Below are 14583 nucleotides of genomic sequence, written 5' to 3'. Positions count from 1 at the left end.
TCAAGCTACTGCTGGCCCCTAGGGCTGCAGAATGGAGAGCGCTTTGAGTGCTGCCTCCACCTCTGGCAAAGTCTCTCAGCTCCCATTGGCTGGCTTCACACACTGTCCCCAGATGCCAGCCAATAATAGCTGAGAGCTTTTGCTGGGGGCAGTGGCAGTGTGCAAAGCCCTCTGCCCTGCTCATACAGAGAACCACATGGACCAGCCAGTGGGCTGGACTGCTGGCAGGCAGGGAAGCCTCCCTGAGAGGCCTGGTGGCCAGGAGGTGCTTAGATAAACGCCTCCCAGGCAGAGCCTGTTTCTGGCACTGCACCCCAACCCCTTCCCAGACTCTGCACCTGGTCCTACACCCCTCCCCCAGGTCAGACTCTCCTCTGGCACCCCAGCTTCTCCTGGACCTTACACACCAATCCCCTGCTCCACATCACAACTTTTTCCTTCAACCAAACTCCCTCCCAGACCCCACACCTCCTCCAGCACCCCCATCCATTATCCCAAGCTCCCTTCTGCACCCAACCTCCATCCCAGACCCTGCACCTCCTCCATTAATATCAGGGAAGAGTGCGGCCCTCAACCACCTTCCAGAGTCGTGGCGTGCCACCCCCACCAAAAATTATTGCCCACCCCTGCACAAGACAGTTACTACGCTCTATTAGCGGCTGACTTGCTCTGAAGTATTCACTGGCCAGGAAGATGTCATCCATCTTTGTTCACAGGATGGTGGCTGGGAAAGCAGAGCCGGCGATGCCTGGGCGGTTGTACGTTCATCCAGACTCTCCCGCCACAGGAGCTCACTGGATGCGGCAGCTGGTGTCGTTTCAGAAGCTAAAGCTCACGAACAACCACCTTGATCCATTCGGCCACGTAAGTTCTGGACATGTTCTTGCCAGAGGTGGGCGCAGGCGGGGTCTGAAACTCTCGAGGCCCCTTCCAGTTCTACTATTCGATGAGTCTGTGACTTCCCGGCTTTGATGCTGGATTCGCTCAGGTGTTCCATTTAGGTGTGGCCTCAAATTAATTAATTTGTGCAATGATTAGTAACATTTCTTTTATTCTAGTAAGTTTTCGAGCACGGGGGATGTTTTAATTACATATGATCAGGCGCTCCCTGGTGAGTCCATTTCTTCATCGACATACTGCTATTGGGCATCCATTCGCCACGATGGAATTTTCAAGTCAGTGTTTTCAAATGGCTCAGCCAAAGCCTTTGATCTCTCTATGGTATGTAGAGTGCCCAGAACCAGGTTACATAAACTCGTCTTTTTCCAAGCTGGCTTCTGCACGCCTATAAAAGCTGAAGCATTTTATGTGGAAACTCTTAATTCCTGTGCATTGCAGATGTAGGAGCAGGCAGTCCAACATTATCTACCCCAAAACTTTAACTTGCTTCAGACACTGGCCTTTCCAGCTGGCCCATCGTGTGCGTGCAGGCGTGTACATAAATGCAAGCCATTGAGCTGTCCGGTTTTCACTTTGAAGTTGAATGATGTGTCAAAATAAGCCGTGGTGGCTAGAAAAAGGTGAGGTTTTTCTAGAAGCCGAAAATTCTTTTAAATTTGAGTGCTCTTGAGCACTTTGTCCCACAGGTAAGATGACTTGCTTTGGAGAACGGCCTCTGATTTTTACCTGCTGCTCTGTGAAATAGCTGTGGCGATCTGAGGGGCCTCACGGGGAGAATGCAAAGTGAAGGCAGGGTGGGTCTGAAACGGAGCACATAGGGACACACTAATGAGCAGCTATTCAGCTGTGGTCAATGGTCGCAAACATGAGCTATGCACAGTGTTAATTGCCAAAATTACATCAGACAAGGAGTTGCCCGGGAGGATTAAATTCTGGACACAGACAGTCGTTTTCAAAAGGATCTGCACGGGCAGAACTCTGTTCCCATTTAAGTCAGTAAGAGTTTTGGCATTAACTTCAGCAAGATCAGAGGCTCGTGCTAATGCTTTGTCCTTCAGAGCAGTGTTTCTTACACTATGTTCTGCAGACCACTGGTGTTCCATGAACAACTCGCAGGTGTGCTGCGAGCGCTTTTTGGATATCCTACATGGACAGTATTGATTTCCTGTTATTAAAACTGGATACAATGTTACTTCTTAATTGCTGTGAGACCTGATTAAATTACTTCATCCTGTTTTTGCTGGATATGTTGTTGTTTGGGGTTTGTTTGGTTTTGGTTTTGGTTTTTTTTTTGTTTTTTTTTGCCTGACAACAATTTTTTTAAAGAAAATGTTCAAAGATGTTCTGCATAAAAATATTATTGTTTGCTGAGCCGTGGTCTCAAAAAGTTTAAACAACACTGATTTAGAGTAAAAAGGAAGAGAGTAAAAACCAAAAAGACCCATCCCATCCCCAAAATCAAGTGCTCTTGTTAATATATTTCTTCCACAATATTTGGAGAGAAAAATTACTTTTAAACATACTAAACAAGAGCATTTTCCAAAGCCTGTTAAAGTCAATAGGAACCTTTCCAATGACTTCACTGCATTTGGATTAAGTCTATGGCATGCAAGGTTTCAGCAGAACCTAACAAAATTCTTTGCAAAATCAAATTTTGCACGTTCTCCCTGAGCGGCTTGAGCAAAAGTGAGTGCTGCTCCTGGGCTGTTCTGCATCGGGTGATTGTAAAAGTCGAACAGAAACGCAATAAAATTCTAAACCCAAACCAAATCCGGAATAAGCAAATTCACTTTGCAGAGAGCAGAATGTGGCAAATCCCCATAATAGTGCAGACCCTGTAATTTTAAGGTCTGTTTGGAATTTCTTCTGCATTTTATGGCTCTATGCAAATTCTAAATTATCTTCCTGTTTCTCAATTTCAGTGTTGTAAAGATCCCAGCCACCCCAGCGTGAGGCTTGGATAACCCAGCTTTACAGAAACCAGTCAAGCAAAATTGGGAACTTGACTCTCTTCTCCAACCTATTGACCCCAATGAAATGTGTGTGAACTTCAAAGACTAATCAGGGCCTTTTAAATGCTTACGTTATTAAGCTCAGGCTTTCTCCCCCAAACACACTCTCTTCTTAAGGGGGGAAAAAAACCCACCACCATGGAAATTAAATGCAAGCAACTATGCTAAAGATTGCATGGCGACAAATGTCATCTTCAGAAAGTACTGAAGTTACTACTGGCTCAGTGGCAGCGGTAACTTGACTGCTTTGAACACTTCAGGTTGTGTCTCCTGTTTCTTCCTCCACAGTTAACCGTGTATTTTAATATATTACTGTTTATGTCATAAAATGTATATGTAAAATGTACAGGACATTCAATGTGGTCATAAAAAAACTCAAATATCTTGTGTTACTGGTGGGACGGTCAAGTATCTGCTTTTCCTGCTTCACCACCCCCAACCTTTTTGGGAAGTGCGGGAGTGGTTATTTTTAACTTCAATTTTAACAGGATATTTAACACAAACTGAGTTGATGGTTTTTTCATTTATGAGTCATGCTCTTTGACGTTCTGAGGACACGCTGATAATACAAAATGGATTCTATTTAGATTCTCTGGGTCAGCTCCTCAGCTCGTTTACGCCATCGTGACACCACTGACTGTAGTAACGCTCAACACCAGCTGCACATTTAACCCTCTCTCCTCATGTATTCTGTCCTCTAAAGCCGTATTTCTTAAACTTTTTAAGACCACAGAATACCAAACAAGACTATTTTTTAGGCAGACCTCCTATGAAAATTTTCTTCCAAAACAATTGTTGTCAGACCAAAACAAACTCCCAAACCGCAACATATCCAGCAAAAAAACAAGTTGAAGTAACTGAATCAGGGCTCATAGCAATGAAGAAGTAACATTGTATCTGGTTTTAATAACAGGAAATACAGACCATGAGTGTGTTTTTCCCAACGCTGCATATCCATAGGGGTATGCTCAAAATTCTGCCTTTTAGCTATGATTTTACCATGGGGAGTACATGTAAAGAAAAATGCCTGGAGTAAAATTTTCTAAGGTCCCTAGGTACCTTTTTCAAGTGGGATTTAAATCACTTTTGAAATAGGAGTTTTAAGGAAGGCAAGACTGGGCCAGTTAGGGTTTTCCTAGCTATGCAGGATATTTGGAGAAGAATTTGCCTTCATTGACTCTATTACACCTTCACAGGGCTTGTCTATCTCAGGAGCTAGCCTGAGCTAGCAATTCCCTATTTAACTCTTCCTGATTCACTCCAGGTGTGGGCGCTGTTATTCCGGTGCTTTATTCCAAATGAGCTTCATCAGGTTAAGCCGCTTTGAATCCACGCCCTAATTAATTTGCACAATTATAGACAAACCTTTACACCATAAGCTCTTCGGGGCAGAGGCCGTGATTTTGTATGGGTCTGTAGAGTCCTGGTGGTAATCAGAGGCACCAGTTTTGAGTGGGGTCAAGGGATACTCCTCCTATTTCTAAAAAAGTAAAAATAGAGTTTAATTTTGAGGACCTTGCTGTCAAAGTATTCACACACTGTCTATTAATGCCCCCTAAAAACCGGCCAGAACCCTCCCCCTCAGCGTGCTTGCCTTCCATTCTGGCTCTAGTGAAGCTAGCCTGCCACTTCATTTTGTCTTTGATTTTTTTCCTAAAACCTCAAAACCACAGAGAGCGGTTTCTCCATGCTGTGATTACTTCCTTTTTTAGTTCACAGAGAGTGACCCAGAAAGAAGCTTCTACAGAGGCTCTCTCTGGCAGCGTTAGGTCAAGGGAACCAGCTAGTGGCAGCTAGGAGCGCTAACGTGGGGTTTGTTACCTAGAGAGTCATGCCACCAAATCTCAGCATGTGGCGAGTGACTTGTTTAAGTGAGCAGTCCTAGGGTATGTCTACGTAGCAAAGTTATTTCAAAATAACAGCCGGTATTCCAAAATAACTGCGCTAGCGTCTACACAGCGCAGCCACTGTTTCGAAATAATTTTGAAACAGCAGTTGGCTTATTTTGAAATTGGTAACCCTCATTCCAAAAGGAATCGCCCCTATTCCCAATAGGGGCTGTATAGCCAGGGAATCGAGCCTATTTCGAAATAAGCCATAGTGCATCCGATGCTGGTAGTTTGAAATACGCTTTATTGCGTGTAGACGCTCTGTTTTGAAATAGCCGCAAGGTATTTTGAAATCCAATTTGTGTGTAGCAGCGTTATTTCAAAATAAGCTCTTGTGAGTAGCTTACTTTGAAATAAGGCTGCTGTTCAGCCATATGCCTAAATGTACTGCACTGTCTGTTGTGGAATCTCTGTAGCAAGGCTACTGTACTCTCCCCTAGCCAGTAGCTTTGGTATACGCATCAGGCATCCCTTTATAACTTGCTTTAAGATGCAGTACTCCTACAGACTCCTTGCAGACCATTTTTGTTCTCAGGGCGGGGGCGGTGGGGATTTGCCACCTTTAACGACTCCATTTCTGCATGACCCTTTTCTGGGTTTGTTTTGTTTTGTTTGTTGGAAAACACATGATTGGAAAAAAAAAATCCTTACAACTCCCGTTTTGTTCACTGAAGAGCTAAGATTGAGGGGTGCTAGGGTTTTTCCCTAGGTTTAAATCACGTAGGCCATTGTTTTGCGCTCACAAGCATTTTCTGGGCATCATGCCTGATCTTTATAGGACTGTTGTAGTAGAAACTCATGAGGCACGAAAAATTGTTCTGCTCCCTACGTCCCTCCCCAGCCTCCATTTGTAATTGTTTGGGCGACATATCTTTGGGGGAGGCGGTTCAGGGTGCAGCACACATCTGATCATTTAAAGTGGCAACTAGATACCTTCTAGCTAATTTTTTTTTAAACATGCATACGCAAATCATGGCGGCCTCTTGCTTACTTCCTCAGTAAGTAAATCCAGCCCCTGACTCAATGCACTCCACTAGCTGGTTAAGGCCTAGATCTTGCAACTACTTGTGCATCTGTGTACTGTTACCCATGATTGGCCCACGGAGTTCATAAAGTCACCCGTGTGCAGGAGTGCGGTTTAAGTCAGTACAGTGATTCATGGTAATAAAACGCGCGGAGTTGCAGCATGGCGCTTGCTTGCTGGACTCAGTGAGGTGTGACTGAAGCTTACGTGTGCTAGTGAGGCTTTATGGGCTCAGGACCGGAGCATTTGCTCTGAAAATGTTGATTTTGACCAGGGCCAGCCTTAGGTATATGCAGCGCACACAGCTGTATAGGGCATGCATCAGTGAGGCTCCAAATTTAATCATGTCTTGTGCATGCCTGGTGCCACCACTGGCAACAGGCAACACCGCCTCCTGTGGCCCAGTCCCCCAGCGCCTGCTCCACCTACCAGCTGACTGGTACATCTCAGTCTGTCTGGCACCCGCTCCGCCTGACCTCCTCCTACCCATTCACCCCAAACCCCCCCCCACAGAGTCGGGCACCAAACCTCTGAAGGACACCCCTGATTCTGTCATTCACTCACTCAGTAGGAAGTCATTCAACCCCGGGGAAGTCTTGGGACTTGTCACACACCTTTGGGGGGCTAGGCCTGAGTGTGCTCTGCATTGTGTGTGCGCCTCAGCCCAGACCCACGCAGCCAAACCACTGGGCACCGGCTTTAGTCTGTAAAGCGCACAGAATGCCTCAGCAGCCGCCTCTCCACTTGCAGCCTCTGTGCGCCCAGCTCAGTCAGTGCTGAGCTCCTGGGGGGTGGGGGGGGTGTGCGCCTTAGGGTACATCTGAAGTTCTCCCACCATGCCACAGTTTGTAGGCCACAACTTGTAGTTCCCCATGCTCCATGACTACGGCTATGAAACAGCTGATTGGCTAAAACATTCACGGCTGATCCTAATCAAATCCATACATTTGTCACTGGTTAATTATCTGCTGTTGTTAAGTCTTTGGGCTATGACTAGGGACAGCAATAAATTAGGGCCACGGTGGCCAACACGCTCACCACTAGCAACATGTGGTTGTTTGGCTGGTTGTGTGTGGCTTAGTGGCTTGAACACTAAATATATTTTCAGAATAATGTGGGTAGTCCACAATAAGGGAAGCCACATTATTATGGTGGCTACTACTTCAGAACTAGTTGGCCACCATTGTACAAGATGCTATCCAGGCATAACAAGGTATGGTTGCTGCCTGAAAGAGGGTCACAATCTAAGGGCTTGTCTGCGTAAGAAAGTTGCACTGGTGTCACTTAAACTGCTAGAAGTCCATTTGTGGGGACATATGTAATTGTGAGGGGTTTATTTCAGTTCACATAAGCCTGGTTTGAGCTGCCGCAGGAATCCACACAGGAAGCTGGGACCCTTTAAAAGCCCACCTTTAGTTAAATCCAGTGTAAGTTGCTCATGCAGTTGAACCCTGAGATGACTGTGGGGAAGGAATGGTCTGTGTTATACCTCTGGCTTTTCAAGTGAAAAATTTTCATGCTGACTGGATTGAGAAGACTTTGGTCACTCAGCTGGAGAGAGCAGGGGTCTGATATGCACTGGGTGGGTCTGGCTCTGTGGCCTAAGAGATCAGACTAGATGCCGATGGTCCCATCTGAGTTTAAAGTCAGTGAGTTATTGAGATGCCATCAAGTGTCTTTGCTTTTCAGCCAGAGAGTTGATCAGATCCCGAAGAAACCATTTTAAGGCACTTACATGGAAAGCCAAAACCTCTCCTCTTCCAGTCAGACCTTAATTTATGTGTTTCAAAACTTTACATGCACAGATAATCAGTCTGACAGAACTTCTGATTTATAAGCATGTCCTGAGGCTGTTTTGTCATATACCAAGCTAATTATGTTGACAGATTTGGGGCTTTGCCTACCACGTAAGTGATTAGCAGCAATGTACACTTTCTTAGACAATATTTTCCACTTTCCAAATGTGAGCGTCAGAATGCTGACACAACAGTAACGTAGCCATTAGAATTACTGATTTATTCAGGCTACAGTTCCCATCCAGCTACTGGTTCCAGTTGAGAATTACTTCTTCAGAACACTAACCATAAGCTTTAGGGGGATATGTTAATTAATTTAGTAAATATTATCTGTATCTCCTGATAATTTTACAAAAATGGCTGTATTGAAAAAACCTACACCATAATCGTATTTCTTGCATGTTTTTACAGAGCATGAAGGGAACCCTGACAACTATTTCTGTCAGGTTAAATTCTTGTGAATGGAATTCCATTGTCTTTTAAAGACCATGTATCAATTCTCGGAGTCCATGTCTGTTCTTACAGAGTGTAACAAAGGCATTCTCTTTCAGGTTCTCATTCACCCTGAATTCACTGGTTTTTGGATCAGGCCCACAGTGAATTTCCCACCCCCTCAGAGACCAGTTTTACTCTGTGCCAAGGCCTCACTACAACCAGAGCTTAAATGTGCAGGGTATTGACTTTCTTTTTGGTTGGCTGTTTCCACAATGATATTTTGATTGTGAGCCCCTTGGGCCCAGGACAGTCTGTCTGGTGTGTATTTATACAGCTCCTGGCACAGTAGGAGCTCTGGGTCCTACCACATACAACTAATCCATAATAATACCAGCTCACAGGAAACAAAAGCCCCGTCCCAGAGTACAGGCTATGAACTTGCTTTCGGTTCCTAGTGCAAAAACCAGGCAAGTCTCTTCATTTACTTGACTGGGCTGTGAATCAGGCCTTGGGGGGGACAAATCTTTTGGGAGCCTGGATCTTCTTAGTATTAATCCCACCACTGGCATCCACCTGACCTCAAGCTTCAGTTCAGCCGTTTGTAAAACTGGGGTGACCTTATTGCCAGAGTACTTTGCCAATAGTAGTAGCCAGGACTGAGTGTTAACATTTGGATGGTACTTTGCAGTGGAGCGCTAAGTATTTTTCTCAGGGTAAGGGATGTATTTTCAAAGCCCTGAGTGTATTCATTCAACCACAATGTACCTATTATTAGTATTATTTTAATCTGTGCAAATAGCCTTTGGGACATTGCGGGTGAGCTGGGCGGACTCTCTTCCATGCAGTGGGATATTAACATTCGTCAAGGGACACCCTATGCTTTTAAACTATTTTTTTCGTGGTGGTTTTGGACCTATCAAGGACTCATTTCCCTTGAGCGCTGTGAAATAACCATCTCTAGAAAAAGCCAGTGTGGAGGCAGATGCTTATCCTGGTTTGCTACAGCATGTTTTCAGATTATGTGTCTCAGCATGTAGGACTTAAAGCGACCTTTAAGTGGCTCTTTAAGATGCTGATGTGATGAGCACAAGACCTCCTGAAACCAGACAGCTCTGGGAGCAGGGTTCCCTCTATTTTTTTCCATCCATGAGTGGAATAAATTTTGTTATGCTTAACAAGGCATGTGCTGATGGGCACCACCAGTAGAAACACACGCTGTCAGCTGTGGGTGGCTGGAGGTGCTCTGTTAGTCAGCTGAGCAGCACCTGCATCTCTCCTGGGTGGCCACACAGGTGCTCAGCTTACTGGGAACAGTGCTGGGGGAACCTTCCACAGGAAACAGGCTTTGCTGCAGACACACACTGGGGTTGGCTTTACTGCAAAGGCACAAGCATAGCTCAGGCTTTCTGAGGCTATGTCCACACGAGGGAAAGTAAGTCTATTGCAGATATGAACTTCTAGCTATGCCAGTTCCATAGCTAGACTCTACGTACCTGCAGTCAACTTGCCTGGCCTCACTGAAGAAGGTCAATGGGAGATTTTCCTGATGCTGACCCCCTGATAGGTCAGTCTTCCAGGGTGGTGTAGGAATAGCCTCAGTGTTTCTCACCCATTTCAAACCGGCTCTGAACACAGGCCCGTGGCAGGCTCCCTTTCATGGGCCTGTAGTGAAACTGGAAAACTGCGAGGAGGACAAATGCATCACATCACAATCGTTGGTTGTTCTTCTTGTGATTAATAAAAGAACTCCACTGAAATTAAAACTACCCCAGGGTTTCTTACAGACCTCCCTGCCAACTACACCAGCACTCCGCAAAATCTTCAGGTGTAACCAGCTCAGTTGGAGGGTCTTATTTTTAGACAAGTGTCATTACCCACAGAAACACCAAGCAGTCCTGTGGCACCTGATAGGCTAACAGATATACTGGACTATAAGCTTTTCTGGGCAAAGAACCACTTTGTCAGATGCAGCTTATGCTCCAAAATATGTTAGTTTACAAGATGCCACAGGACTTCTTATTTTTAGAGGGTGGCTAACATATTCATACTGCATGGAGACAACTGAAACAGGAAGATCCCCAAAATGCAGGCTGAGAAAGCTCAGTATTGTGGAGGTGCATTTCTTCTTCATATGGTTCGGAATTTCGCCTCATTCTTGTATTGTCTCACTTGTGTCTTCTGACTCCAAGGAGCTTTGTGCACGTCTGTTGCTTAATCCCTCTCTGGTGGCTTGTTGCGCTTTAATTCCAGTGTCATGGTTTTATTTTAAATGCACGTTACTGTGTGAGGAGGGGCCTGTTACAGTTTGATGCTCTAGGATGTTCTAGGTGAGTTACCATTTGCAGCGGTGCTTCTGGTTTCTTTGAGCTGCATCTTCTGGGACGTCTTTAATGTGTTTTGCTGTTTGCTTCCAAGAGCTCCTGTAATTTTGTCCCAAACTTACTGCTCCAGATTCTATTTGCCTCTGTTTGAAAAGCTTTCCTTTTTCTTACCTTAGAGGTATCTTGTTTTTCTAGTCAATTGTTTTTTTCATTTTCTGGCTCTTTGTGGGCCAGTGTGCTCAGCATTTTTAACCATGTCAACAGCCTGTTGAGCTTATGAATGACTGAATCTTTTAAAGTTTCATGGTTAATTTTAGCAGTTTGATTTATGATCCATCAGCGGTACGTAAAGGTAGGTGCATATTTTACCAACACCATTTACATGTTCTTTTCTGGAGTACGGGCACCATTCAACATTTTTGAGGGGCTTAGTGATTAGCCTGTGAAAACTTTGGTCCAAGTTCCTGGCTTGTAGGAAAGATTTGTCTTACCCTCTTAACCAGGGCTGACTGTGTCCTGCTGTGCTCAGCAGTAGATGCGCCCAATGTCCTTGGTCGCTGGTAATTTATGGCTCAGTTAGATTCACTTTTCCAAGATAAAGATAAATTTTAGTCTAGCACTGTTTTTTGGCAACTCATCTGAGGCTTTTGGATTGCTTGTGATAGGTTGAAACTCTCTAATCTGGCACTCTCTTGTCTAGCAACAGCCTTAATCCGGCATGATTTTAGTTAGCCAGGGGTGGGGCCAAGTTTCACATGGTCCCATAAAGTTTGTTTCCAGCCACCAGTCCTGGCTCTCAATGTTCTGTGCTGTTATTTAGCTGCAATTTACCCCAAATGTCTCCTAAGAGCTCAGTAAGCAGTGCAAGTGTTGGTAATGTGCTAGACAATATTGACCTCCCATGGTCCAGCAAATTTTCTTGTCCAGCACCAGTCAAGTCCCAAGGATGCCAGACGAGAGAGGTTGAACCTGTCATTTGGCGCTGACAGTAGATATATCTGGGTGAGCAGCGGCACCACGGGGTGTGGGGGAGGAGGGAAGGACAAAGGCTCAGGTGCAGCCCCAAACGCCATGGGTGGGAGAGGCCAGGGGCTGGCCAGCAGCTGGCAGGAGCAGAGCCTCTTGATAGACTAAGGACTAGAGAACGGGCCTGGTACCTGCACCCAGGGCCCACCTCCCACCCCCTGCCCTCTGGGAAAGAGAAGCAACACAGCGCCAATTCACTCTGCAATGCCAGCATGTCACTAAGGGGAGGGGCAGGACCACCCCTGCACTCACAGGCGGGAAGTGGAGCAATGCAACCAGAGGTACAGCGCAAACTGAGACGATGTTAGCCTGTAGCCTCTGAAGACAGGACGAGAAGCAGTGAGCATAAATTGCAGCAAGGGAAGTTTTGTTTGGACATTAGGCAAATTTCCTTACAGCCAGGATGGTTAAACGCTGGAATAAATTGCCTAGGGAGGGTGTAGTATCTCTATCATTGGGGCTATTTAAGACCAGGTTAGACAAGTATCTAACAGGGATGATCTAGGTGGTGCTTGGTCCTGCCATGAGGGCAGGGGACTGGATTCAATGACCTCTTGAGGTCCCTTCCAGTTCTAGTGTTCTATGAGGCTAAGCTGCCCCCTTCCCACAGTGCTGCTGGGGAGTGCAGGGAGCTGGACCCCCGCCCCCTACTGCTGGGGCCAAATCCTTGGCCCTGCTAGTTTTCCACTACATCAGTTGGAGGCAGAACATGGGGCAGGGAAGAGCCAGGGAGAGGGTGGACCAGAGGCTCGCAGGGGGCAGGGCAAGGCAGGATCTGGAGCAGAGTGGGTGGGAATGGCCTGATCCTTCGCTGGGTTGAATGAGGGGGTTGGTCAGGTGCCCCCACCCTGTCACCAATCACCTGTGTGCATAAAAGGTTTTATTTTCAGCCTCCTTTTTTGGGTTGAAATTGACTGGATCCCCAGGCGTGCAGGGAGACTGAGTTATAAAGGCCTTTGGATTGTCTGAGTTGTGCCTGTAGAAAAGACCCTAGTCTTGTGCTGATATATTGTATGGGACCTATAGAGATGAGTTAATGCTAATGCGACATGGATAAGAAATGGCTGGTGTGATTCCTGATGGAGTTTAAATTTTATGGGCTGGGGTGAGGCTTAATAGTTGCTGTTTCTGTGCTCACACTTGAGTTAAATCAAGCTAAAGGAGGGCAGTCTTCCCCCCCGTAGTACAGCATACGACCCTGAAGCCTTCATTCTGGCTTCAAAGGAAAGTTTGCCTGAATAAGCAGTGAGTGGACTATATTAAGATTTGCTTTGCTGTGGGGAGTGACATAAGCCCAAGTTCTAGCCATTACTTGAGTGGAAACTTTGCCTGAGTATGGCCCTCCACATTTGCTCTGTTTGTGACCAGTATGGGAAAAAAAAGGACTTCTGTTGGTGAAAAAGTGAGAGAACTGTCTGCCCCCAAAAGCCACACACCACCATGGTCAAAACTCAGGTGTTCTTCAGGGAAGATTCCTGTGGACTGCCATGGAAGGTAACGGGAATAAGGGCTAAATGAAGACTTCTGGATTTGACCTTTGAAAACAGCGATGGGCAATCTAGGCTAGTGAGTGGGCTGCATGAATGGCCGTCCTTCACGGCAGTGGGCCCCAAGATTGTTGTAACCAAGACCATCTCCCAGGATAGGGTAGTTTTGCTAATTGCACTGGTGTAGCTAGAATGTGTGGGGTGTGCTGATGTAACCCACGCACCTATGTGTGGCTCACCGGCCCATGTTGTGGCACCTACACAACGGCACAGGGAAAGAATAAGTGTCCTCGATGGCTTAAGCTGAGAACCAGCTGGTCTTTAGCTCTAACTGTAGCAGTGCCCTGCACCAAGGTCCCAGGGTCAAGTCTGCCTGCTGGCAGTGACACTGATTGCACCATAGCAGCACTTTGATTGGCTGCAGAGGCACCTCCCAGCGCTCAACCACTGTTACATGCACCTCACGTTGCTTGCCCTTGCTTTACGTGTGTGTGTCACTGGAGTACTACTGGTGGGGGCAAAACCCTACATGGACAGAAACCAGTGGAATCTGTTAACCCTGCACGTGGGCAACAATAAACAAAAATGTTTCATGGGCCACATACACAAAACCACAGGATGTCAACCAGTGCTCTACAAGGAAAATGTGATTGCTTTCTTACACAATCTTTTCCCCAAGGTTTTCTACTTTTCCCGCTCTCTCTCCCTAAATTGTCAGGTCACGTATATCATTCGGAGCTGCCGTCTCCTTTTCTGCTTGTCCCCGTGGTAGCCTGCAAGGAAACAGCACAGAAGGATTCAGGGCTTTGGCCATGTGGAAGAGACAGAGTGCTCATGATTTAGCAAGGATCTCCCTTGCATTAGGTCTCTACTCTCTGAGCATATGGAGCCCATAAGACATTTGCTTTTTATGCTGGAGTATATTTTATCCCAGCTCACCTTTCAGGGACATTTCAAAATAACTGTGAGGTCTACAGCAGGCCAGGGAAGCAAAGAGGCCTTTGAAAGAGGGGAACAAAAGAAGAAGGGGGCTGGGGGCACACATGTTTCAGAAGTAAAGCAGGCGACAGGTGATGCTTATTTATAGCACTTAAATATGGACTATAAAAACTTCTTGAGAGGAAACGTGGAGTTTATGTGCAGTGGCAACAAGGCTTGGTGCTGTTATTTGGGGCAGGAGGGTTCAGATCAGGGTGAATTTACTGAAACTAAAACCTTCACGAAAATCATAGACCTGGAGGGGTGAAAGAGGTCTTGTGAGTCATTCAGTCCAGCCCCTTGTGCTGAAGGCAGAACCAGGGAGACCAACACCAGTGGATCCCAACCTTTTCACTAGTGTGGACCCCGCCCCCAAAGCCAATTCTAGCTGCTTTGTGCCCATCATTAAATGAAAAAGGACCACAACACGGAGTTTCAGGCAGCTATTCATAACACTACTGGAAAATATTTCATTCAGAAGTAATAGTGGATAGGAAATTTGCAATTTATTTAAAACTTATTTTCTATGATTGTTTTTATTTATCTTTTTTGTTTTCCCCATGGACACCCTGCTATGTCCTTGCAGACCCCAGGTTGGGAACCACTGAATAGTGTGTCCTGGGCAGACATTTGTCCAACCTGGTCTTTAAAACCTGCGATGACAGGGCTTCTGTAACTTGCTTTGGAAGATGACTTCAGTGCTTAGTGCCACTTA

The 14583-nt window shown here is 46.0% G+C and overlaps 1 protein-coding gene across 10 annotated transcripts in view; it reads left to right on the top strand.

Moving 5' to 3' along the window:
• TBX4 (T-box transcription factor 4) overlaps positions 1–14583 on the top strand; it is a 65322-nt gene that overhangs the window by 28302 nt on the left and 22437 nt on the right. For all 10 annotated transcript variants that reach the window (XM_075013912.1, XM_075013906.1, XM_075013911.1 and 7 more), the window contains exon 5: positions 717–864. In XM_075013912.1, the coding sequence (XP_074870013.1) occupies positions 717–864 (148 nt within the window). The remainder of the gene's footprint in view (positions 1–716; positions 865–14583) is intronic.

The sequence above is a fragment of the Carettochelys insculpta genome, chromosome 19, assembly GCF_033958435.1.
Source record: "Carettochelys insculpta isolate YL-2023 chromosome 19, ASM3395843v1, whole genome shotgun sequence".
NCBI lineage: Eukaryota > Metazoa > Chordata > Testudines > Carettochelyidae > Carettochelys > Carettochelys insculpta.
This window is presented reverse-complemented; position numbering and strand designations above follow the sequence as displayed.